The 23104-nt window shown below is 49.3% G+C and overlaps 1 protein-coding gene across 7 annotated transcripts in view; it reads right to left on the bottom strand.

The window, feature by feature from the left end:
• SLC39A11 (solute carrier family 39 member 11) overlaps positions 1–23104 on the bottom strand; it is a 444518-nt gene that overhangs the window by 207819 nt on the left and 213595 nt on the right. Inside the window, exon 6 of one of the 7 annotated variants that reach the window (XM_021066705.1) lies at positions 622–5152. The exons of the other annotated variants lie outside the window; for them this stretch is intronic. Within the exon in view, the coding sequence (XP_020922364.1) occupies positions 4614–5152 (539 nt within the window). The 3' untranslated portion in view covers positions 622–4613. Of the gene's footprint in view, positions 1–621; positions 5153–23104 lie in introns of those variants that run through there. 7 annotated transcript variants of the gene reach the window in all.

Here is a 23104-nt window from a genome sequence, read left to right as displayed (position 1 = left end):
GTGGCTCAGTGGTTAACGAATCCAACTAGGAACCATGAGGTTGCGGGTTCAATCCCTGGCCTTGCTCAGTGGGTTAAGGATCTGGTGTTGCCGTGAGCTGTGGTGTAGGTTGCAGATGAGGCTCGGATTCCCCTGTTGCTGTGGCTCTGGCGTAGGCCGGTGGCTACAGCTCCGATTCGACCCCTAGCCTGGGAACCTCCATGCACCGTGGGAGTGGGCCAAGAAATGGTAAAAAAAACAGGGAAAAAAAGAAAAAAGAAAAAGAAGATGTGGTTCATATATACAATGGAATACTACTCAGCCATAAAAAGAATGAAATAAGGCCATTTGCAACAACATGAATGGACCTAGAGATTATCACGTAAGTCAGAAAGACAAAGACAAGTACCATATGATGAAAGCACTGAAATGTGGAATCTAAAAAAAATGATACAAACTTATTTATAAAACAGAAATAGACTCACAGACACAGAAAACAAATTTATGGTTACCAGAGAGAGAAGAGGTGAGGGAGGGATAAATTAGGGGCTTGGCATTAACAGATGCACACCACTATATTTAAAATAGATAAACAACAAGGTCTTACTATATAGCACAGGGAACGATACATATACACAGTTTATAAAACATATTATATACAATAAGATATATACATGTCCTATAATAACCTCTAATGGAAAAGAATCTGAAAAAGTATATATATGCGTGTGTGTAACTGAATCACTCCGCCATACACCTGAAACTATCACAATGCTGTAAATCAACTATACTTCAATCTAAAAAAGAAAGAAAGAAGGAAGGAAGGAAGAAACAAGAAGGGGCCAAAAGACCCCCACATAAGCCATCGCTGGGCAGAAGGAGGGGAGTGAGTCCTCTTGGGCTACGCAGGCACTCACCACCCCAACAAACTACTGTCCTCCTTTCACAGGTTTCTTGACCCCCTGGCACATACCAGGTCCCGTTTCAGGCACTAGGGGTACAAAGGCACAAACCAGAGCATCTGGAAGAACCAAGCAGAGAGTGAGATCAATACAGAAATTCATAAAGAAGAATACTAAACAGTCAACGCTATAACAAAGACAGGAAAGGATACTGGACAGGGACTCTGAAAGAAGGCGCTGTTAGCTCGGCCTGAATGAGTCCGAAATGTTTCATAGAGAATATTTAAGTTGAGTCTCAAAGAATGACTTGGAAATTACCAGACAGTGGGGAAGAGGCGTCAAGCAGAGAGGCCAATTTCAGGGTGGTATGGAAGGGGTGGGGCTGCAGAAGATGCACTTGGGGTGCTGGGGTGAGTTGGGATTGGGAAAGACCTCCAGCATGAGGCTGAAGCTTGGGCTTGATCCTGTAGCGGGGAGGGACCACCTGCAGCCTACTCGCCACTGTCTCCCCGGAACCTGCCCAGTGACTGAATAAATAGCCGCATCTTTGTTAGGTGATTGCCTGAAAGCAGAAGATGTGGTGTTTGGGGGGGGGAGGAGGAGGGGGGTGTGAAGGGAGAGGCGGGGAGAGGGGCAGCAGAAGAGAAGCCACCTGGGGCACATTGCTGAGATGCTAGTGCACAGAGGGAAGCAAACCCCTCTGTCTGGGTTTGAGAACCGCCGAGCTGGACCAAATACTGCCCTAAACATGCTGTTCAGATGAAGAAGAGCACCCCCGATGCTTCCTCTGTGTCGGAGCAAAGAACCACCCCCACCGCCCTCCCCACCGTCCACAACCAAGTCCCCATGTCCACCTTCCTCTGCCTTCTCCATTTTACCTCCTTCCAAACCAGGGCTCCCCACCATGTTTTGCTCTCAGTTCAAGGAAAGAAAATTCCATGTTAACGTGACCTTTGGCAAAACCTGGTTGAGAACGTTCAATAAACTCTTTCTCTCTGAAGAAGGATTGGAAAAGGGTGTTTTACTTACCCAAATGCTGTAGAGAAATGAAAACTGCTAATATAGATCATATACATATGGCCAATTTTCAAAGAATTGGTGCTTAATAACGTGCACTAATCCCAAAGCTCTAGTAAAGATATTTTTCATCCTTTTTTTGGTGTTATGTATGATTCAGTAACTTAAAATCAATAGTCCTTAGTGATTCTAATTTATTTTACAGTACCATGAGACCAGCTACCAAATTATATGATGTTTGAATAGATGGAATTTTTACAACAAATTATCAGAAGCACACAACATGACTCAAAGCCCAAAGGAACACATTCGAAGGATCACCTACGTCACTCCTTTAGTCACTCAGGAAATATTTATTAGCACCTCACCCCTAACGAGGTGCTAATATTTACTAGCACCTCACCCAGATGGGGCTCCAAAAAATGAATAAATACCAAGATGGCACCATCCCACTTCTGGATATCTTTCCGTATAATATGAAAACACTAATTTGAATTTGAAAAGATATATGCACCCTTCTGTATTGTTATTACAATATCCAAAGTATAGAGACAACCTATGTAGACATCCACAGATGAATGAAATGACATGCTTTATATATACAATGAAATGCTTCTCAGCCACGAAGAGAGGATGCAGTCTTGTCACTTGCGACAACATAGACGGACCTTCATGGTATAGTGGTAAGTGAAATAAGCCAGCTGGAGAGAACAAATACTGCATGATTTTGCTTACATGTAGAATCTCAAAAACAGACCAAAAAAGTCAAAGTAAATGAACAAGCCAAATCAAACAAAAATACACATGTACACACAGAGAACAGAGCAGCAGCAGTGGGGGTGATGGGTAAAGGGCATCAACTGCATGGTAACTGATGAACACCAAGGTTTTATGGGGCACACAGAAGTAGAAATACAGTGTTGCCCCCATGAAATGTACATACTGCTATAAAACAATATTACCCCAATAAAAAATACATTTTAAAAAATACCTGACTGGTTCTTCCCCAAAGACTTCACAGAGGTCTCACAGATCTATTTCTATTAACTTTTTTTGGCTGCCCCATGACATACAAAAATTGTCAGGCTAGGGGGTCAAACCCGAGCCACGGCAATGACAATGCTGAGTCCTTAACCGCTAGGCCACCAGGGAACTCCTATTTTTAATAACATTTAAAACACATTTGTTTGTTATAATAACAGAAACAGGAAAAGTGACACAAAAGAGAAAATGCTTACTTCTGCCTGTTTGTGGGAATGAGAGAAGGAAAAGGTTTCCTTGGGAGAGGAACTTAAGCCACGTTCTAAAAGTTATAAGGGGGAACCACTCCAAGAATACCCATCTGGAAAGGAGCCGAAGCAGACACCAACTTGAAAGCTATTATGGTCATTCCTGGGAGGGATGCTGGAGGCCCCAGCCCAGGGAATCCCAGTGGGACAGATGGGGCCCAACCGGACACTGGAACCAGGGGACAGGAAACCATCTACACGGGACTGTCCAATATGGGGGCCACCAGCCACATGCAGCCATTTAAACACACAGTCCTTAAAACGAAATAAAATCAAAATCAGTCCCCAGGCACATTTCAAATGCTCAATAGCCACATGTGGCTGGTGGCTCCTGTACTGGACAGTGCAGGTATGGAATTTTTCCATCATCACAGAATGTTCCACTGGACCATGAGTGGCTGGTCTAGAAGGGCCCAGTATTTCAGGCTTGAGGCGCACAGGGGAAGGCTGGTGCCGCTGACCCAGAGGAAGTGCCAGGGAAGCCGGAAGCGGGACGGAGGAAGGACAGGCAGGGCTCGCAGGGAGAGTGTGGGTGGGCGACGCGGAGCGGCAGGTCAACTGCGTGCTGACAGCAGGTGAAGTGTCTGGCGTGGAAAAGACTACCCAGGAGCAGAGGGCCTGGGAGGGAGCCTAGGGGTCGGGGGGGGGTGGTTCAAGGCAACATTTAAGGGATGGATGGAGGGATGAAATCCACAGAAGCACAGGACACTTCGGGAAAAGAGTCAGAGAGGGAGGAGCGAGCCAAAGATGGAGAAAACTCCGTGAGAAGAGGGAGTGAATAGCTGTGAACTCAATGCAGCAGGAAGTCCGATAAGGCACCGAAGAGTGTTCCCTGCATTTAGCAATGAAGCCGCCTTAGTAAGGCCAGTTCCAGTGGACAGGTGGTGGAGAAAACACAGAACCATGAAGGAAATGTTCGTTTCGACCGGCAGCCCCTCAAAGAAGTGGGGATACGGAGTTCCCTGACGGCCTAGGAGCTAAAGATGCAGCATCGTCACTCCTGCGGCTCAGGTGGGACCTCTGGCTCAGGAACATCTCCATGCTGCAGGTGCGGTCAAAAACGAGAGTGAGGACACACTTGGAATTTCGGAGGGGCTGAAGCATCCAATCTCAGGAGCTCAAAAATAATGTATCAGGACAGTTCAAGTCCAAAGGGAATCCACTCCCAGATACACCTCTGTTGTTGGGAGGAAACGTTTTGTTTCCCAGGTGAATACTTTAGACCAGCCGCAAAGTGGGTCCTAAAAGAAGGGAGGAAGGAGTTTCTGGGCTTCTCCCTGACCTGAGCCAAACCCAAGAATCTTAGTGAAAAATACAGGGCAAAGCTGCCATGGCTCAGAAGGAAGGATTCTGATTTCTCGGAAAAGCTCTTGAACTCTTCAAGGAAGGAACACACACATACAAGTACACACAATACTACACACATTCATACACATGCATATATACACATGCACAACTGTGTGTCCACGGGCCTGTGTACACACTGGCATGCACACACACAAACAGGCATGCGGGCACACAGCTGCATGCATGTACATACATGTGTGCACGCACACACATGCATACTCATATACAAACTTGAATCAACATGTGTGCACATCAGGCACATATGCAATGAGACATGTGAACACACATCCAGACGCCAGGCCATGCATGTGTACACACTTGTGCACAAGGCAGTGCACACACTTGCATTATGTACAGACATGCACACATGCACATCCATGTTTGCAAGTGCACATATGTACACAATATTATACACACACGGGTATGCATGCACGTGTACACATACTTGCATTTGTGCCCATGCAAGCACACGCATGCATGTGTGCTCATGCAGGCACACACATACACACCACCCTTGTTCTCTTTCCACAGTGGCGGAGGCAGGGAGAACCCAGACCTCTCGACTCCAGACCCAGCACTCTTCCCTCCACAGCAGCTGCTCAGCGCTCAGGGAAGCTACTGCCAAGAGAAAGCAGAGAATGTTTCTTGCAGGGCAGAAGGGGACATTTCATGGATGACATGGTGCCCAGGCTGAGTGGCATGCCAAGTGTCCAGAACTATTTAGGTAAAAGCCACTTTACTGAGCCCCACAGCCCAGGGAATTAGGGTGCACCCTCTCTAGCTTCCTCCAGGAACTTGAATGGCCTTTCGTAAAAATCAGACACAGAAAAGGGAAGCAGAGTCCCCCTCTGCGGGGGTATTAGGTGCCCTGGGCTTAAACAGTGCCTGGGCTGAAAGGGTCCTGCCCAGGTCCAAGCTGGGTAAATGGGAAGCTCCGTTGCCTTGGCAGCACCCGTGCCTCCCACCCCCCCAGCCCTGCTTCTCCCCACCCCCTCCACTACTCACTTAAAGCTGGAGATGGAGAGAAAGGAAAAAGGCTCGCAGATCTACCTACTAAGCCTGCACTAGACTTGAACCCTGCTTTGGCTTCCCCATCCTTAAACCCAATAATCATAACCCTCTAACTTGCATGGGAGCAGGGACTCTTACGGAAAGACGAGGGTCTGAGAGACTCGGTGATCTCATTCGTCGTCATTCTTCAACAAGACGACCCCCCTTCGCCCACGCTCCCCTCTTATAAAATATTCATCTAGTCACTGGGGTCACAGGGCTGGGCAAAACCAAGAAATCCCAAGGTCGTGTGGAACTTAGGTTCATGAGTGGAGTCGGACCGCAAAGAAACAAGCAAATAACAGAAAGTGGCCAGAGAGGCAGCAGAACCAGGAGATGGGGAGGAAGGGTGGCTGGGGACAGACTTTGATGGGAGCTTTTGGCCTCTCCCTGGGATGTCATTTGAGCAGAGAGGTCGGTACAGGAGGAGCAGATGCTGGGGACAGCCAGGGGGAAGGGCAGCTCAAAGGCTCTCAGAAGGAAGGCCCTGGCTGTGTTCTGGGACCTGCAGGGTCCAGTGAGGATGAGACGCAAGACGGGCGGTGGCGGGGGGGGGGGGGGGGGGGGGGGGGGGGGGGGGGCGGAGGGAGACAGTGGATGAGGCCAGAGGGGCAGCCAGGAGCCTGATCCTACAGGGCCTGGAAGCCAATGGTTAGGTCTTGGGGACTTACTTCTGACACAACCTGATTTGCATTTTTATAGGCTCTGGTGGCTGGACAGAAAACTGACAATAAGGGGGAAGCCCTCCAGGGCGGAGAGGATGGCGGAAAGTACCTGGGAGCGATTATTTCCTGAGAGCCTCATCAGGGAGCCTTATCCGAAGTTATTCACACAGCAACAACAATAAACAAGAGAGGCCATATCTGCAGCCAGATGCTGGGCTGGGAAAGTGGACACTAATTACGGAATAGCAGCCACGAGAGGGTCTGTGTCCACTAGCAACCATGCAGAGGGGGTCCCTGTTTTCAGATGCTGCTTCTCCACTCAGCAGAACCCAAGCTTCAAAACATCACCTTCAGGCCTAATAAAGAAGGAAAGCACGCTGCCCTCCAGAAGAATTATGTTGCAGGAGGTCATAACACCAAAGAAATCCATCAGAATATCAGCAATGCGGATGAGATTTGAAAAATAGGGTTCAAGCAACGTCGGGGAGAACGATTTCTCCTTGCAGATTTATGAGGATGAAGGCGGAAAGCCAATGAGGTGGGCCCAGCAGCTGGAATCCCAATGTGGGCCAGAATCGGGAGTGATGGGGTGTTTTAACTGCAGGCGCTGGACTTCTCTTACTAGGTCGGAGGAGGCCTTCCTCACCCACACTCCTCCCTCTGCAGGGGTGCCGGCCAATAGCATCCTGAAAATGATTCGTGCATGGCCCAGGCACTTCATTAGAGGTGTGGGCTGCAGGGGAGATTCAGGGTTGACAAAAGCCCTGTCCTCTTGGGCTGGGGGACAAAAACAACACCAGTGGAGACCTGGGCTCAGTACGATGGAAACGACCACAGGATGGGAGGGCAGGGAAGGCAAACCGCAGGGGAGAGGCTCTGGTCCACACCTGGGAATTACCTGAAGATTCCCCATCAGACCTTACGTTCCGGGAGGGCGGAGCTGCGTCTACGTTTGCGCACCACCGTACGCCCCAGCAGATGGCGCTGTGGCTGGCGCAGGTTATGCTTTTAATGAATCCTGGCTGCAGGGGGCGCAAGAACATCCCTCCCGAAATTCGTGTCCATCAGGAACCTCAGAACCCGTGCTTACTGGAAAATAGGGGTTTTGCAGATGTAAGAAAGGGCATACTGCAGTAGGCTGTGCCCTAAATCCCCTAAGTGTGTCCTTATAAGAAGAGAAGACACACAGAGAGGAAGGGGGCCATGTGGAGGTGGAGGCAGAGGTTGAGTGACGTATCTACAAGCCAAGGACTGCAGGAGCCACCAGAAGTCATGAGATGCAAGGAAGGGCCCCTCCCTAGAGCTTTCAGGAGAGTCGTGGATGGCCCGGCTGACACCTTGATATCAGACTTCTGGCCTCCAGAGCCATAAGAATACAAAGTTCTATTGTTTTAAGTCCTCCAAGTCAATGGTAATTTATTACTGCAGCCCTAGGAAACCAATACAGGGCCTCGGGGAGGAATGAATGAATGAATGAATGAATGAATGGAGGAAAGGGAAGGCTGGTTCCCACCACCTTGCAAAGAACCAGGATATGCAGACAAAATAACCGGATATACGTGGAAAACCAGGAAAAGAAGGAAGAGGTTTGCCACACGGCTGGTGGAAGGAAACCAGAAAGCACAGTCTTAGCTTAAAAACTGCTTTCTTTTCACGGGCACCCCTTTGCCCAGGAAGGAGGCCGAGGAAGACCCAAGTCCTTTCCCTGGCACTCACACCCTATCTCTGTGGCCATCACAGAGTAGATCTAGCTTTACAAACAGGTAGTGGGACCCAAGAATGATTTTGTTTCTGTTTTTCCTTTGAGTCCGCAATGATCCATTGTAGTTAGGAAGGAGCCAGGGAAGAGGGTCATTAAGGAGTTCCATCCCAGGACACAGGAAGGGGCCACAGGAAGGGGCCACAGGCAGAACACGTGTGCAAGGCCAGGCCTAGCTTCTTGGAGGGATGCTTCGGAACAAAAGCCCATTTCAGCCCCCGATGCTGGGCGTCTCTGAGCTACATCCCAATCTGTAACATCTCCTAGTTTCTAAGATGCCCCTGGTCAGGCATGAGAAAAATAATCAAAGTTTGCTCTGCAGCAACCACTTGTAATGACTCCAGTGGCCGTGAAGCCCTCAGATGCTTTACTTGCTGGACCACAGCTGCAGGGGGCCTGAGCCAGCCCACGGCGCAGAGGGCTGCCACGCCCCAGAGTAATTAACAGACAGGAGATGTCCGGGAGCCTGGGAGCACTGCATGGTTCATCTTTATATTTGTTTGTTTTTTGGGTTTTTTTCCCATTAAGTTTGAAAGGGAGGTAGGAGAGAAGAGAATGGGGAGAAACAATCAGAATTTTTTAAAGTAATTGGGCTTGACTGATCTTTTTTCTCTATCTGGAATGATCTGTCTGCCTGCGGGAAGCACGAACAAAAGATCCCAGAGACTCGATATCCAGCCTCCTCCCGTAACCTATAAACTCAGCCTTGCTCACCCTGCCTGCCTGGCCACTCCTGCCACATACAAAACAGGACCCATATAAGCAATGAGGCCCTGCTGTTCAGCACAGGGCACTATAGCCAATCACCTGGGGTAAAACGTGATGGAAGATAATATGAGGAAAAGAATCTAGCTTTATGTATGACTAGGTCACTTGGCTGTATAGCAGAAATTGACAGAACACTGTAAATCAACTGTACTTTAATAATAAAAAAAAATTTTTTTAATGGGAGCCCATGAGCTCCTGGGCAGGGAAACACTCTTCCAGCCATGGTTCTTGTCTCTGTGGACTGGAGACAGATGCTGGCCACCTACCCAACATATGCCAGGCACTGTGCTGGGCACAGGAGACCCTGAGATGAGGAAGACACAGCTCAGACCTTGCCAGGGTGAAGGACTGCATAAACCAGCCATTCCCAGTAGTGATTAGGGCAGGAGAGGAGAAGGTGAGGATGCAACAGCAGAGACTGGGCTCCATCAGAAGAGGTAACGAGCGGCCCCAGTGATGGGAGCCAGGGGAGGATTTTCTGGGAATAAAGGTGCTTCAGAATGAATGTGTGTCCCCACAAAATTCATAGGCTTTCACCTAATCCCCAGTGAGATGGTACCGGGTGCCAGGGCCCTTGGGAGATGCTCATGAATAGGATTATGAAGGAGACTGAGACCTGGGAAGAATGGCCACTAACTACAGGGACAGGTGACAGGGGATGATAACACTCTGGGTTACGGCTGCTCATGGGTTAGCAGGGAAATTGGAGTCTGCCCTGATGCCCCCAAACTTCTGGCTTCTCACCCCATCATTCTCCACCTTTGACCACTAGGCTCCACGCTTGTGCAGGAAGCCACAGCCAGTGCCTTGCAGAGCTGACCAGGCAACCTGGAGTGGGGTTAGGATGGGAGCATTCTCCCCAGAATTCTGCTCTCCTTTCCCACCTGCTTCCAGGAGCAATGAATTTAGGACCCACAGGCCACTGGATGAGCACTATGGTGGACTGGCCACCCAGAGGGACGAAGCCTCAAGCAGACGTGCAGTCAACTTCCCCACCGCCTGCTGTCCCCATCCACTCACTCTGAGACGGCCCCCCCGGCCAGCTCAGGAGGAAGCCTGCCAGGAGGAAGGATAAACAAAGAGACAGCGACAGTGGCCCACCAGGCCCTCGATGCGCCAAGGTTGATAGAGCCCCAAGTCCCAGTCCCAGCCCTGCCAGCATCATCCATGTCACATTCCACCCGAGTGCCTGGAGAGCAAGACAATCTCTGCTTGTTAAATACCTGACCGTGTAGACCCCTTATGTGTCTTCAGAAAAATCATTTCATCACTAGGTTCCGGTTCACTGTGAGATCTTTACAAAAGGCACTGCCGGGAGTTTCTGCTGTGGCTCAGCAGGTTACGAACCCGACTAGGATCCAGGAGGATACGGGTTCGATCCCTGGCCTCGCTCGACAGGTTAAGGATCTGGCATTTCCATGAACTGCGGTATAGGTCACAGATGTGGCTCGGCTCTGGTGTTGCTGTGGCTGTGGTGTAGGCCAGCAGCTGTAGCTCTGATTCAACCCCTAGCCTGGGAACTTCTATATGCCGTGGGTGGGGCCCTAAAAGGCAAAAAAGGGGGGGTACTGCTGCAGTTCCCTGGTGGCCCAGTCGGTTAATGATCTGGCATTGTCACTTCTGTGGTTAGGGTCACTGCTGGATCGCAGGTTTGACCCGTGGCCCAGGAACTTCTGCCTACGGTGGGCACAGCCAAAAAAGAAATAAGAAATAAAGTAAATAAATAAATAAATAAACACAAGGCATCACAAAGCCCCCAGGTGTCCTCTCCACCATGAGCATCTTGGAAGCAGAGGCACACATGCCACCTGGAACACAGCCTTGGGACACGCTTCCCACAGTCAATAGCGCAAAGGTACATCTCGGGTCAGGCCAGCCCCCAACTCCAAGTCATCGAGCTCAGTGCTTTTTCCTGGATGCGCTTCTCCTAACCTGACCCCAGCAGATGCTGATCTGATCTGCTCTCAAATTTCCCTTTCTGAGACAGGTGCTGCCCTGAGGCCCCCTGTCCTGTGCTGCTCTAACATCTGGTCTCAGCTTCCATCCCTGCGACGACTGCTCTTAGCATTGAGAGTGAGAAGCGTTTTAAGCTCACAACTAGACAGATGAGACGAGAAAGGCCAGAATGAGGAGACTAAAAGTTTCTGCAAGTCAAACAGGAAAGAGATCAGATCCAAAGCGGTCAGTGACAGCAAAGGCAAGCAGATGGAAAAACTGCCCGGGGGTTCGTGTCCAGAAGAGAAAGTGAGGGTATCAGCCAGAGATCTGAGCTGCAAGTGGCAGCTCAACCAGGCGAGGAGTCCCCAAGGTCAGGATCAAGCAATGGGCACCTGAGGTCAGAAGGGCACCCCTGCCTCTGGAGGCAGTGTCATCCTGTCGACTTCTTTCCTACCCAGTCCCAGAACTGGGCTTGGGACTCAGCTCAGTCTGAGCTCTTGGGAGGAAAAAGCAGACAAGAGCTAGAGCACAGGGCTGGGGAGGGAGGACGCCAGGTAATTCTGGATCCAGGGCCCGGAAGGATGCCCGGGCCAAGGGCATTTCAGCTGATCTATTGTGCTGCAGGAGACATACACGGACTCCTCCTGACTCCAGCTGATGACAGAAGGCGACTCAAATGAAACAGACCTTGTTTAATGAGACGTGGCTTTAATGGACAACTCAGAATAATGTCCACTGGCAGAGCTTCCTCAGATAAATCTCATTAAAGACCTAAAATCAAAATCCAGTTATGCCTCGGATGAGCCTTCCCCACTCAGACCTCAGTGGTATTTCTTCTCTCGGCCGCCTGATGATGGTCAGTGGGGAGCGGAGCCATAAGCGTGACTGAATGAATCCAGACCACCCTTCCAGACAAATCCTGCCAGCAAAGCCCCTGAGTCAACGCCTCCAGCTGCGAGCCAGGGCTGCCTCACCTAAATGCCTGCTCCTGTCCCAAAAGCTCTGCCCACCAGTCCCCTAGTGGGAAGCCTCTCCTCCAGAAGATGTAAGACTCGCTGACTAAAGCCCCGCACTCGACAAGCAACGCGGTCCTGCTGTACAGCACAGGGAACTATATCCAATCGCCTGGGATGGAACATGATGGAAGATACAGAAACAGAATGTATCTTTATGTATGACTGGGTCACTTTGCTGTACAGCAGAAATTGACAGAACATGGTAAACCAACTCTAACAAAAAAGTTTAATAAAAATTAAAAATAAAATAAAATAAAGCCCCACACTCACAAGAGGAGGGAGGTGGGCGGGAGAGCTGGCATTTAGGAAGCTGAGATATTTCTCGGGCTGTACATTGGCGGGTCTCTCTCCTGCCCGCGTTTCCCCGGCCCCGGGAGAGGTGCGGAGGGAAAGCGCCGACAGAGGAGAATGAGTCAGGAAAGCGGCGCTGGCCCCCCGCCCGTGCGGAGCCCGCGGGACTCAGGGGAAACCGGCCCCCGTCTTCCTGCCTCAAACAGCTGTCCTTTCTCCGCCTCCTCCCCGAAAATGACACACGCGTCCGACTGCTCCCCGCCCCCCCCGCCGGCGCTCAGCTGGTCCCCCCTCAGCGGGTCCAGGCGCATCTTCCCAAGGGCGCGCGAAGACGATCACCCCAAACCCTCCAGCAGACAGCTCTGCACGCGGGCCCCGTGCCCAGGACGTGGTGTAGCAGCCCCGGGCCGTCGCAGAAGAAGAGCCAGGGGGAGACGGAGGGAAGAAACCAGATGCTCCTGGGCGTGGGAATGTGCGTGGGGGCAGAGGAGGGGCATGCAGAAGGGGAGAGAAAGAGCTAGTGGATGGCTTGGCGCTCATCTGGTCCACAGAGCGCCCAAAGCATTCGGGGAGCTCCTCGGGAAGGCCTCAGGGCCAGCCCGGCTCTTGACAATGCCACTGTGGTGCAGGGCTTTCCTTCTCTCCTCTCTCTCTCTCTCTCTCTCAATCTTCTTTCTCTGGACCCACCGCAAGTGAGACCTCTAGCATCCCGGGCTTGTCCTCACTGAAGCCTCAGGCCTCTATGGCCAGACCAGGACTGGGATAGAAATTCATGGGTGTGAGTGAAAGAAACCCAGGCGCCTCCAACCTTTCCCCAGTAAAGAGCCCTTTGATGGTATTCTTCTAGGGACGGACGGCAGGGGGACTCGCGCGGGAGAGATTTTGGAGAAGGTAAGGTCTTAGGACCCCCTCCAAGTCACTGCTGCAAAATGTGCTTCCATATGGACAGGGCCCAGCTCACCATAACTCAGAACCTAAACAATATGGTGCTCACATCTGGCCAAGACAGTACACGACGAGCTGGGCGATGCTACCATGCCGTCTCCGCTGAGAGCGAGGAAACTACCTGGAGACCTTGGCTCACCAGGTTGGCTCTCAATGCAGGTAGATACACGGAGGCCGTCAAGGTGGGCGGAGCTCTTCAAGAGGGCTCTCAGGAAGCATCCATGACCATGTCAGTAAGAGAGAAGGGCTGCCATGGGGATGACAGCAGGCGAGTGCCACGTCCAGAGAGCAGAGGGACCCCACACGCTGGTGAGGTTCTGGATCCCGAGTTCACGAGGTGGCCGTCTTAGCTTGGGCTGCCAAGACACTTTACCCCGGGGTGGGGGGTGATACAGCAAGTAGGTGTTTCTCACACTTTTGAAGGCGGCAAGTCCAAGATCAGGATGTGGGCAGATTCGGCTCCGGCTGAGGCCTCTTTCTGGTTTGCACATGTGCTCACTTTATCCTCACAAGGCAGAGAGTGGAGAGAAAAGCCAGCTCACTCTGGCCTCGTCTTCCAAGGGCACAAGTCCCATGGTGAGGGCCTCACCCTCATGACCTAGTTGCCTCCAAAAGGCCCCACCTCCTAATGCTGTCACACTGGGGAGGCGGGTTTCAACACATAAATACGGGGGAGGGGACCCACACACACAGGCCAAACAGCGGCAAATTCCCCCATGTGGAACCCAGAAGCTGAAATGAGGTGTCTGAAAGCTATACCACTCAGGCGACTGAAAATGATCTCAGAGAACGGTTTCCTTAGAACAAGTGTCCTCCAAGTGCATTCTAGAAAGTTCTAATGAGTTGTATGTACCACTCTGGTAAAAGAGGATTCCACAGTCCAGAGGGATGAGAAATGCTGTCCTGAGGACAGTATTTTTTTTTAAGTTTTTTTTTTATTAAAGTACAGTTGATTTACAACTTTGTGTCTATTTTTGCTGTACAGCAAAGTCACCCAGTCATACATATAGATACATTCTCTTTCTCATACCATCCCCCATCGTGTTCTGTCCCAAGAGACTGAGCCCAGTTCCCTGTGCTGTACCATAGGACCTCAGTACTTATCTTTTTTTTGTTTTGTTTTGTTTTTTGTTTTTGTTTTCTAGGGCGCACCCAAGACATATGAAGTTCCCAGGGTAGGGGTCAAATGGGAGCTGTAGTTGCTGGCTTATGTCACAGCCACAGCAACTCGGGTTCCAAGCCACATCTTCACCTACACCATAGCTCACGGCAACGCCGGATCCTTAACCCACTGAGCGAGGCCAGGGCTCAAACCCACACCCTCATAAAACATTCAAGAGTGACTTTTGGATTTTGGCTTGGGTGGCCAAGTGGCTTCATTTAGCAATAGGAGAACTATAAGAAAACGGTCTTGGACAGGAAGAAATAAACCTAGTCTTGGACAAGTTGACTCTCATGGACATTTCTAATCAGCAGCTGAAAATACAGGGCTGGTGCTCAAGAAACAGTTCTGAGATACATGTTAGGGTTTGGGATTCACAGGCATCCTGCTGGCAACAACTGGTGCTGTCGGCATGAAAGAAATTACCCAGGGGGTGTGCGGAAAGTGGACAAAGAAAAAGAAGAGCCCTGGAGAGAACCAGACCCTGGCTTATCCTCTGGCTTTTCCACCTAATAAATGGGCGGCTGAGTGAGGAGGCCTAGGTGGGCCCCACTGCATCTGCAGCTGGTACAGTCTTATAATGTGCACTCTGCAGGGGGCCGGGGGTTGCAAGTTTGGACGGAGTACCTGGCGTGGCTCCTGGCACACAGGAGGCACTGAAGCAATGCCCATGCTTAGAAGCAGTTGAAGAAACAGGAGAGCCTGCAGAGAATGATGTTTTAAATCGAAAGAGGAAGTGGTTAATAATGTTATTTACACCCTGGAGGTCATGTAGGACAAGATCACTAGATGCACAAGACAGGTCCTCGAGCATCCGGCAGGTGAGTAGGGGAGAGAACCCCAAGACATCACCTCGAGGGGTCAAGGTTGGGTAGAGGGGCCGGTGGGAGCGTGGAACTGGGCTCTGTCCGTGCCAAGGGCAGGCTGACGGGGAGAAGGCAGAGGACTTAATCAAGACCGACATCCCACCCGTCTCACGGCCCTGACCCTGAACTTCTCTTGGCTTCTCCGCCGTCCCTCCCGCTGCCGTTGGCAATGAGCTCAAAGGCACTGACCTGTGAGGCAGCTGACCATCGAGAGCTCCCCAGATACAATCCCAGGATGGCAGCAAGATGCTTTTTTCTTTGGGGTAACAAAGTAGGAGTGAAACCATCCTGATAGTTTCAGCCGTTTCCCCAAAGCCCTGATGTATACTCCCAATGCCCAAATGTCTTCAGCCCACATTTCAGACTGATAGAGACCAGAGGAAGTTAGCAATGAGGTGAGAGGGCAGCAGCAAGAATGAAAATGTAAGGTCAAAAAATATTTTTTTCATGGAAAGACTTGAGGATCTTTATAAGCTGAATGAAAGAAACCAACACAGGGAATACTCTCCCAGAAGCAATCAAGGAGACGCCAACTGTTGAAATACGCTTCCCAAAGAGATAAGGACGCAGCTGGAGAGACTAAGGCTGGAGAAGGAGAGGGGCCTGGAGCTCCCATTGTGGCTCAATGGATTAAGAACCCAACTAGTATCCATGAGGATGCAGGTTCGGTCCCCGGCCTCGCTCAGTGGGTTAAGGATCCCGCCTTGCTGTGGCTGTGATGTAGGCCGGCAGCTGCAGCTCTGATTCGACCCCTAGCCTGGGAACTTTCATATGTTGCAGGTACAGGCCCTAAAAAAAAAAAAAAAAAAAAAGGGAGAGGGGGCTGACTTCCGCTGAAAGTAAGTTAAGGAGGAATGCAAAGTCAAGATACATTTCTCGGCAAAGGCGGAGAAGATGATGGGGTCCCCTCCTGAAAGGCTCTGTCTGCTCACTGACACAGGAGGTGACATCATGTGTTGAGAATGAAAATCCTAAAGGGCAAAGGGCCAGGCGGAGGTGTGGGGAGACAGGTAAGGGTGTGGACTAGTCACCCTGGGAAACAGGGAGGGTGCACCTGTGGTGTGTATTAAAGGTTTGGGAACTTTCCCTCGAGGCTCGTCCTGGGTCGGAGACCATGAACTTGACATGGTGACCGTCTTTGTGCCATGGGGTTACGTGTCAGCTCTCCAGTAACCCAGCCTTGCCTCTGGTGGAGGAACCAAGAGACCCAGTAGGAAAAAACCTCAGTCTGCCTATATTAGAATCATCGTGCCATATCCTTCCAATGTCTGCAGTTCCAATCAACAAGGGAAATTTGTAAATATCAAAAAGTCTGAATATTAGCATTGGAAAGTTAGAATTATGCAGTTGCGAGAGAAAAGGAAATCCGTATATAAAAGTCTGAATAGCTGAGCCCTTCATTCATGGAGGGGTTTTGGTTCTTTGTTTTATTTCGACATGCAAGTCATTCCACTGGTGTTCCGGGACCCCACTGCCTTAGCTTCTTTTAAAGTGGGAAAGATTGATTTTCTATTTCTTTGTGGATATTTTGCCGTCCTGATCTAATCTTCTAGCTTGTCTCAGCTCCACCCAGCCTTGAGAGCTTGTTTTCCCCCCCAACCCATGTATTAATCATGCAGATGTTCTTATATTTGGGGGGCCTTGCCAACTCGAGTGACCTGGGGAGTGACCCTTTTAATTCCTAAAAAGAGTAAACAACCTACCTGGGAGAATGCCTCTCATATGCAGGCCAACCATCACCTTATCAAACTCTCACACACCAAGCAAGCCAATATTTCCCCCGCCCAGGCCGGGCGCTGGCCCCGGCAGCACCAGGGACAGCTCCTACAGCCCAGCGTTCGCTGGAATTGCTCCTCTAGTCAATGCCAAGCTGTTTGCCTTGCCTGCCTGGCTCTTCCCGTGGAAACCCCAAGAAAGGCTCTGGCCTAGGCTTTCCCTTCCCTCCCTCCTAACCACCGAGAGGCTTCTGCTGTGGCCCTGTGTGCCCTGGCATATGCCCCCTTCCTCTTGGGAAATGTGAGTAATGAAGTCTTCTTCCAGGGAGTTCCCTTCATGGCTCAGTGGTAATAAAGCTGACTAGTATCCATGAGGAAGGAGGTTCCATCCCTGGCCTCGCTCAGTAGGTTAAGGATCTGGCGTTGCTGTGGCTACCGTGTAGGTCCACAGACTTGGCTGTGGCGTAGACCAGCAGCTGCAGCTCTGATTCGACCCCAAGCGTTGATGTGGCTGTAGCATAGACCAGCAGCTGCAGCTCCGATTCAACCCCAAGCATGGGAACCTCCATGTGCCTCAGGTGAGGCCCTCAAAAAACAAAAACAAAAACTTCTTTCAATGGCACTGGCCTCTCCGAGTCATCACCCAGTCACCTCCGTATCAAAATCCTACAGGTACAAATGAGATGCCCACTCCCTGCCCCACCCACATCTGCCTCTCTGCAGCCACCCCCGTCCTCCTGCTCCAGGTCCCACGCATCTAACTCACATGCTAGCACCCTGCTAATCCTGGCCGTGGGTGACAGCTGAGCCAGTCGGACAAGACACCACATACCAGGGGGCCCAGATGGTCCCAAGCATCGCCAGCCTGGATCAGCTCACACGGCAGCAGCTCCTGCATTCACACTTTTGTGACTGTTTTAACTGAAATGTCCCTAACCTAAATTCATTTTTTTTTTTTTTCGAAACTCTGCTAAGTAGACATTTTTAAGAAACCTCCACTTTCTCTTTGCACAAACACAAACCAGCCACCCACGCCCTCGGAACCATATGCCAAAGTCTAGTGCCGTGGATAAAACATGCGTCTACACGTCTGTAGTGGACCCGGAATGTGCCAGTATGCAGGCCTTGTGTTTTTCGAGAGGGAATTGGGGGGGGCGGGGGGACTCCATCTTTTGGAACAAGGAGAATTTCTGCTCAGTGAGTGAGCCCTGGGGTTAACCACATGGGAAAGCTCCATTAATCTCAATACTGCATGTAACCCCCAAGACAGGAGACACTGTACATCATGCTCGCAGTAGTGAGATGCAGGCACATTACACACGTGTGCACATGCACACATACGCACAGACACTGCACACATACAAACACACAAATCTATACAGGAGGGAAAAAAGACCTTAAAACACTATTCGATCACCTTGAACATAAATAGAAGCATATGTCACCAACTCTTGCCACACTGGCCAAGGCGGGCCTCCAGGCCCCTACAGGTATTTCTGGGAGTCCTCAGGCCAGTCCCGGGAGCTGCGCCAAGGTCCCGCTGCTATGCAGGCTGCAAGCTCAGCATCTTCCTTTTCTTTCTTTCCTAGATCTCTCCTCTGGGGCTCCCAACCTGGAGGCAGCCATGTCCAGCTGTCCCCAGGGCAGCAGCTTAGCTGGGCCCTACAGCCACTTCTCCAGACGTCCCCCCTCCTATTTCACACGCTCTCCTTCCTCCCTGTTCCCTCCCCTTAGGACTTGGGCAGGAATCCAACAGTCAGACGTCAACCAGAGGTCAAGTTCAAAGGAGAAGTGCCAGTCTTCCCTTGGCGCCTGAAGCTGTCTTCCTGGACCCACGTGCGCCTGGCTTCCCTGCACCAAGAACGAACTCTCCCTGGAGGCTCCCACATCCTTCCTGCACCTCGATCCATGTCAAGGCCACCTGATGGATTTATCCAACGTGCCCAGACTGGGCTGCTTCCCATTAGCAGACACAACTCAAGCTCAAGCCAGAATACAAACACACTCCCTACGCTCAGGGAGACTTTGGGCTTGGTCAATATTGTGACGAAACTGGACACTCCTTAGAACGTCTAGAAATTAAAGGGCAGTGTGAGGATGCTGGGAAGGGGAGATAAAGGGAGGGATGAGTATGAACATCGTGATTCGCTCAGGGCTGCCCGCCCTCACCGCAGTGACCAGGTAGGAAGTGGTCCTTCGCTCCATAAAATGACACCCAAAGAGGAAAGTGGCTCCATGCCTCAGCCACTGTATAATATATAATTACATATATAATATACATTATATTTTATATACATACACACTGTTCAATATATATTATATACTGTATACAATAATATACACTGTATAATATGCAATACACACACTGTTTAATATATATTATATATTATATACTGTATATAATAATATACACTGTATAAAAAGAAAAATAATATACACTGTATGAAAAAGAAAAAGAGCAGAGCACTGCTTAACAGGCTGACCTCACAAGACGCACTGGGCGGCCTGGGGCACGTCCTTTCTCCCCCGGGGGGAGTCAGTGCTCCTTACCTATAACATAAGGGCATTAAGCCAGAGGTGATTCCAAAGACCCCCTTAAACTCCAGTGTCCCTGATTTGGTAGCCAGTGTGCCTTTTTAAGTCCACACAAAGGATCCCCCGAGAAAGACAAATACTATACAATATCACTTGTAGGTCGAATCTAAAAAATAACACAAGCGAACTTATTTACAAAACAGAAAAAGACTCACAAACATAAAGAACAGACTTGTGGCTGCCAAGGGGGAGGGGGCAGGGAGTGGGATGGACAGGGAGTTGGGGTTGGTAGATGCAAACTATTCCGTTTAGAATGGCTCAGCAATGAGGTCCTGCTGTACAGCACAGGGAGCTAGAGCCAATCTCTTGGGACAGACCGTGGTGGAAGATGCTACGAGAAAAAGAATGTAGGAATATACGTATGGCTGGGTCACTATGCCGTACAGCTGAAATTGACACAACACTGTAAATCAACTATACTTTAGGTAAAAATGAATAAATAGAAAAAAATAGAAAACAAACTTTAAAAAAGAGAGAGATCCCCCATCTGCACCACAGACACATCCGGCTTTTCTTTCATACTTGTCATGCCCAGAAAATTTGATCTTTGGCTTTTACTGAGAACCTACTGCAAAACACAGGCACCAGGGAAAGAAGTGAGCTTCAGCTGATCACTGTGTGGTGTGAATTCATACGAAGAGCGTGTCTGTTCCAGCCAAATCTTTTAGGTCAGTTTCCAGGGCTCACAGATCTGTTTCTAGTCATGGGTTTGACTATAGCTGTTCTGGAACAATCGATGTGTAAATCAGCACACAGCTCTGCAGGTGGGGCTGTTGGGAGCATGGCAGGGCCAGAGTGAGGTGAGTCTGGCACACACCAAGGGCACAAAATTTAAGGAGGAGCAACAAACACCTCAGTAACAATAATATTTTTATGTGCTGCTTTAAACAAAGCAAAATGGCTTTTAAACATTGAGGCCAAAAAAAAAAAAGAAAAAAAAGAATCCATGATGGTTGCACAGTGATATGAATATACTCAATACTCCTGAATGGCCACCTAGAAATGGTAAAGATTGTACACTTTATTACACATGTTTACAAAGCTCCTGCAAAGCAAGTCTACCGGCAACAATTTTTGTTCGTTGGATTTCTCTCAACACTTTAAATATTTCACTCTGCTCTTGTTTGCATAGTTTCTGAAGCGTTGCTGTAATTCTCATCGTTGCTCCTCTTATTGGTGAGGTGTTGTTTGGGGGTTTAGGGTTTTGTTTTTTGGGTTTTTTTATCCCTCTGGCTTCTTTCAGAACTTTTTCTTTAATTTCCTACAGTTTGAAGAGTACCTGCGAGGATATATATATATATATATATATATATATATATATATATATATATATATATCCTGTTGAGTGTTCTCTGAGCTTCTTGGGTTTGTGGTTTGGTGTCTGACACTGACTGGGGGGAACTGCCAGTCATTACTGCTTCGGAGAGATCTTCTATTCCTTCCTCTCTTCTCCTGCTGGTATTCCCGTCACATGTATGTCACACATTTTGCTGTTGTTCCACAGTGCTTGGATAGTGTTTTGTTCGGGGGTTTTCCTGCCTTTTTTTCTATTCACTTTTCAGTTTCAGAGGTTTCTACTGAGACATCCTAAGGCTTAGAGACTCCTGCCTCAGCCGTGTCTATTCCGCAAGTAAGCCCGTGCGGCATTCTTCAGCTCTGTTCAGCGTTATCTAAGCAGATCTCTAGCATTTCTTTCGGGGTCTTGCTTAGAATTCCCATCTCTCTGCTTACCTTGCCCATCTGTTCCTGTACGCTGTCTGCTTTATCCATGAAAGCCCTCAGCATATTAATCACGGTTGTTTTCAAGCCCTTGCGTGATACTTCCAGCATCTCTACCACATCTGAATCTGCTTTGGATGCTTACCCAGACTGGGCCTCTTAAAATGTGTGTGGGGGGGGTGCCTTTTAGTATGTCTAGGTAGCTTTCTTCTTCACAGCCAGACGTGATGTAGCAGGTAGACGGGGCTGCCGTAAACAGGACTTTATGAGGTGACGGTGAGGTGTGACGGAGGGGAATGGCCTGATAGTTCTGTGATTAGGTCTCCGTCCCAGTGAGCCTGTGCCTCTGAACTGTGAGCATCGCAAGGGTTTCATAGCCTTCGTCGTCCCCACTTAGGTGGACAGAGTGGCTGGAGTGGACTGGAGTTGGGTGTTGCCCTTTCCCCAAGTCAGCTGAGCTCTGCTTATCGTTTGTCTTGAGGGCAGACTTTGATACAACACAGTCCATCTCTGCTGTAGCTCAAAACAGGTCCTTTCTCCACCCTCCAGAAGTTCAGGAGGATTCCCCCATGGAGCCCCGATATTCAGCCGTGAGAACCCAGCTGAGCCCGAGAGATAAAACACAAAAGGGTGGGGCCCTCTAGGACAAGTCCCCTCTCTGACTTGCCCACGTCAAGCCTCCAGCAATTCAGCAATTCCAGCTCAGATTCCCTAACCCACGCTGGCACCTGCCAGGCTGTCAGGTCATGGGTATTGGCTCTAAGTGGTGATGCTGTGCCTTCACCTGCTGGTCTCTCCAATTTGGCGGCAACATGGTGCCTGTGACTTCACTTCTTTTTGAGGTCTAAGGAGACTTGCTGCTTTTTTAGTTTATTCAGCTTTTTTTCAGTGTTGCTAGGATGGAATAGTGACTCCCAAGTTTCTTATATGCCAAGATCTGAAACTAGAAGTCCTATTATGCACTTTTTAACAGGACTTCTGTTAAATATATAATTTTTAAATTAGCAGATAAAAACAGCATTTAAAAGTTAATAAAACCTGATTTTTAAAAATGAATAAAATCACCAAAAAATGTTAAATTCATGATGAAAATAAAGACCAGCTCTAAGTCAGAAAGAGAAAGACAAATACCATATGATGTCACTTACATCTGGAATTTAATATATGGCATAAATGAACCCTTCCACAGACAAGAAAATCATGGGCATGGAGAACAGAGTTGTGGTTGCCAAGGGGGAGGGAGTAGGATGGATTGGGTATATGGGGTTAATAGACGCAAACTATTACCTTTGGAATAGATAAGCAATGAGATCCTGCTGTATAGCACTGGGAACTATGTCTAGTCACTTATGATGGAGCATGATAATGTGAGAAAAAAAGGATGTATATATGTTTGTGTAACTGGGTCACCAAGCTGTACAGTAGAAAATTGACGGAACGCTGTAAACTAGCTGTAATGGAAAAAATAAAAATCATTGTAAAAAATAAATTAAAAAATAAAATAAAATGCATGCTTTGCAAAAAAGAAAGAAAGAGAGAAAGAGAGGAAGGAAGGAAGGAAGGAAGGAAGGAAGGAAGGAAGAAAGAAAGGAAGAAAGGGGAAATAAAGACTGGCTCTGACCTTGCACTTACACAACCCAGGTTTTGCTTGCCTCCCCTAATCCCAACACTATTGAATCCTATCTATATTTAAAATTTTGGCATTCTACTTATTGCAGATTTTTGCATTCGTTTGGAGATTTTAAAACGTTACATCGAAATGGAAATTTTCTTCTCTCTATTCCTGACGGTTTGGGTGCTGGCTTTAATTTTACGGGTTAGTGCCTCACTCGTCTCGCCCGGATCCAGGCCCTGAGGTTCACCAATCCAACAGGTGCTCATTCAGACGGCGCAGAAGGGAAGCAGCAACAGGCAAAACCCAAGGGCAAAACCCCAACCTTGGCTCTGCTGTGGGGGCAAGCAGTCTTCCGGCAACCGAAATGCAAATTTACTCCAGGACTTTCTTCCTTTCCTTCGCCCCATCTCGTAGCAACAGTAAAGAGGACTGAACACTGGGAAGGTGCTCAGTGTTGTTATTTAAT

The sequence above is a fragment of the Sus scrofa genome, chromosome 12, assembly GCF_000003025.6.
Source record: "Sus scrofa isolate TJ Tabasco breed Duroc chromosome 12, Sscrofa11.1, whole genome shotgun sequence".
Taxonomy (NCBI): domain Eukaryota; kingdom Metazoa; phylum Chordata; class Mammalia; order Artiodactyla; family Suidae; genus Sus; species Sus scrofa.
This window is presented reverse-complemented; position numbering and strand designations above follow the sequence as displayed.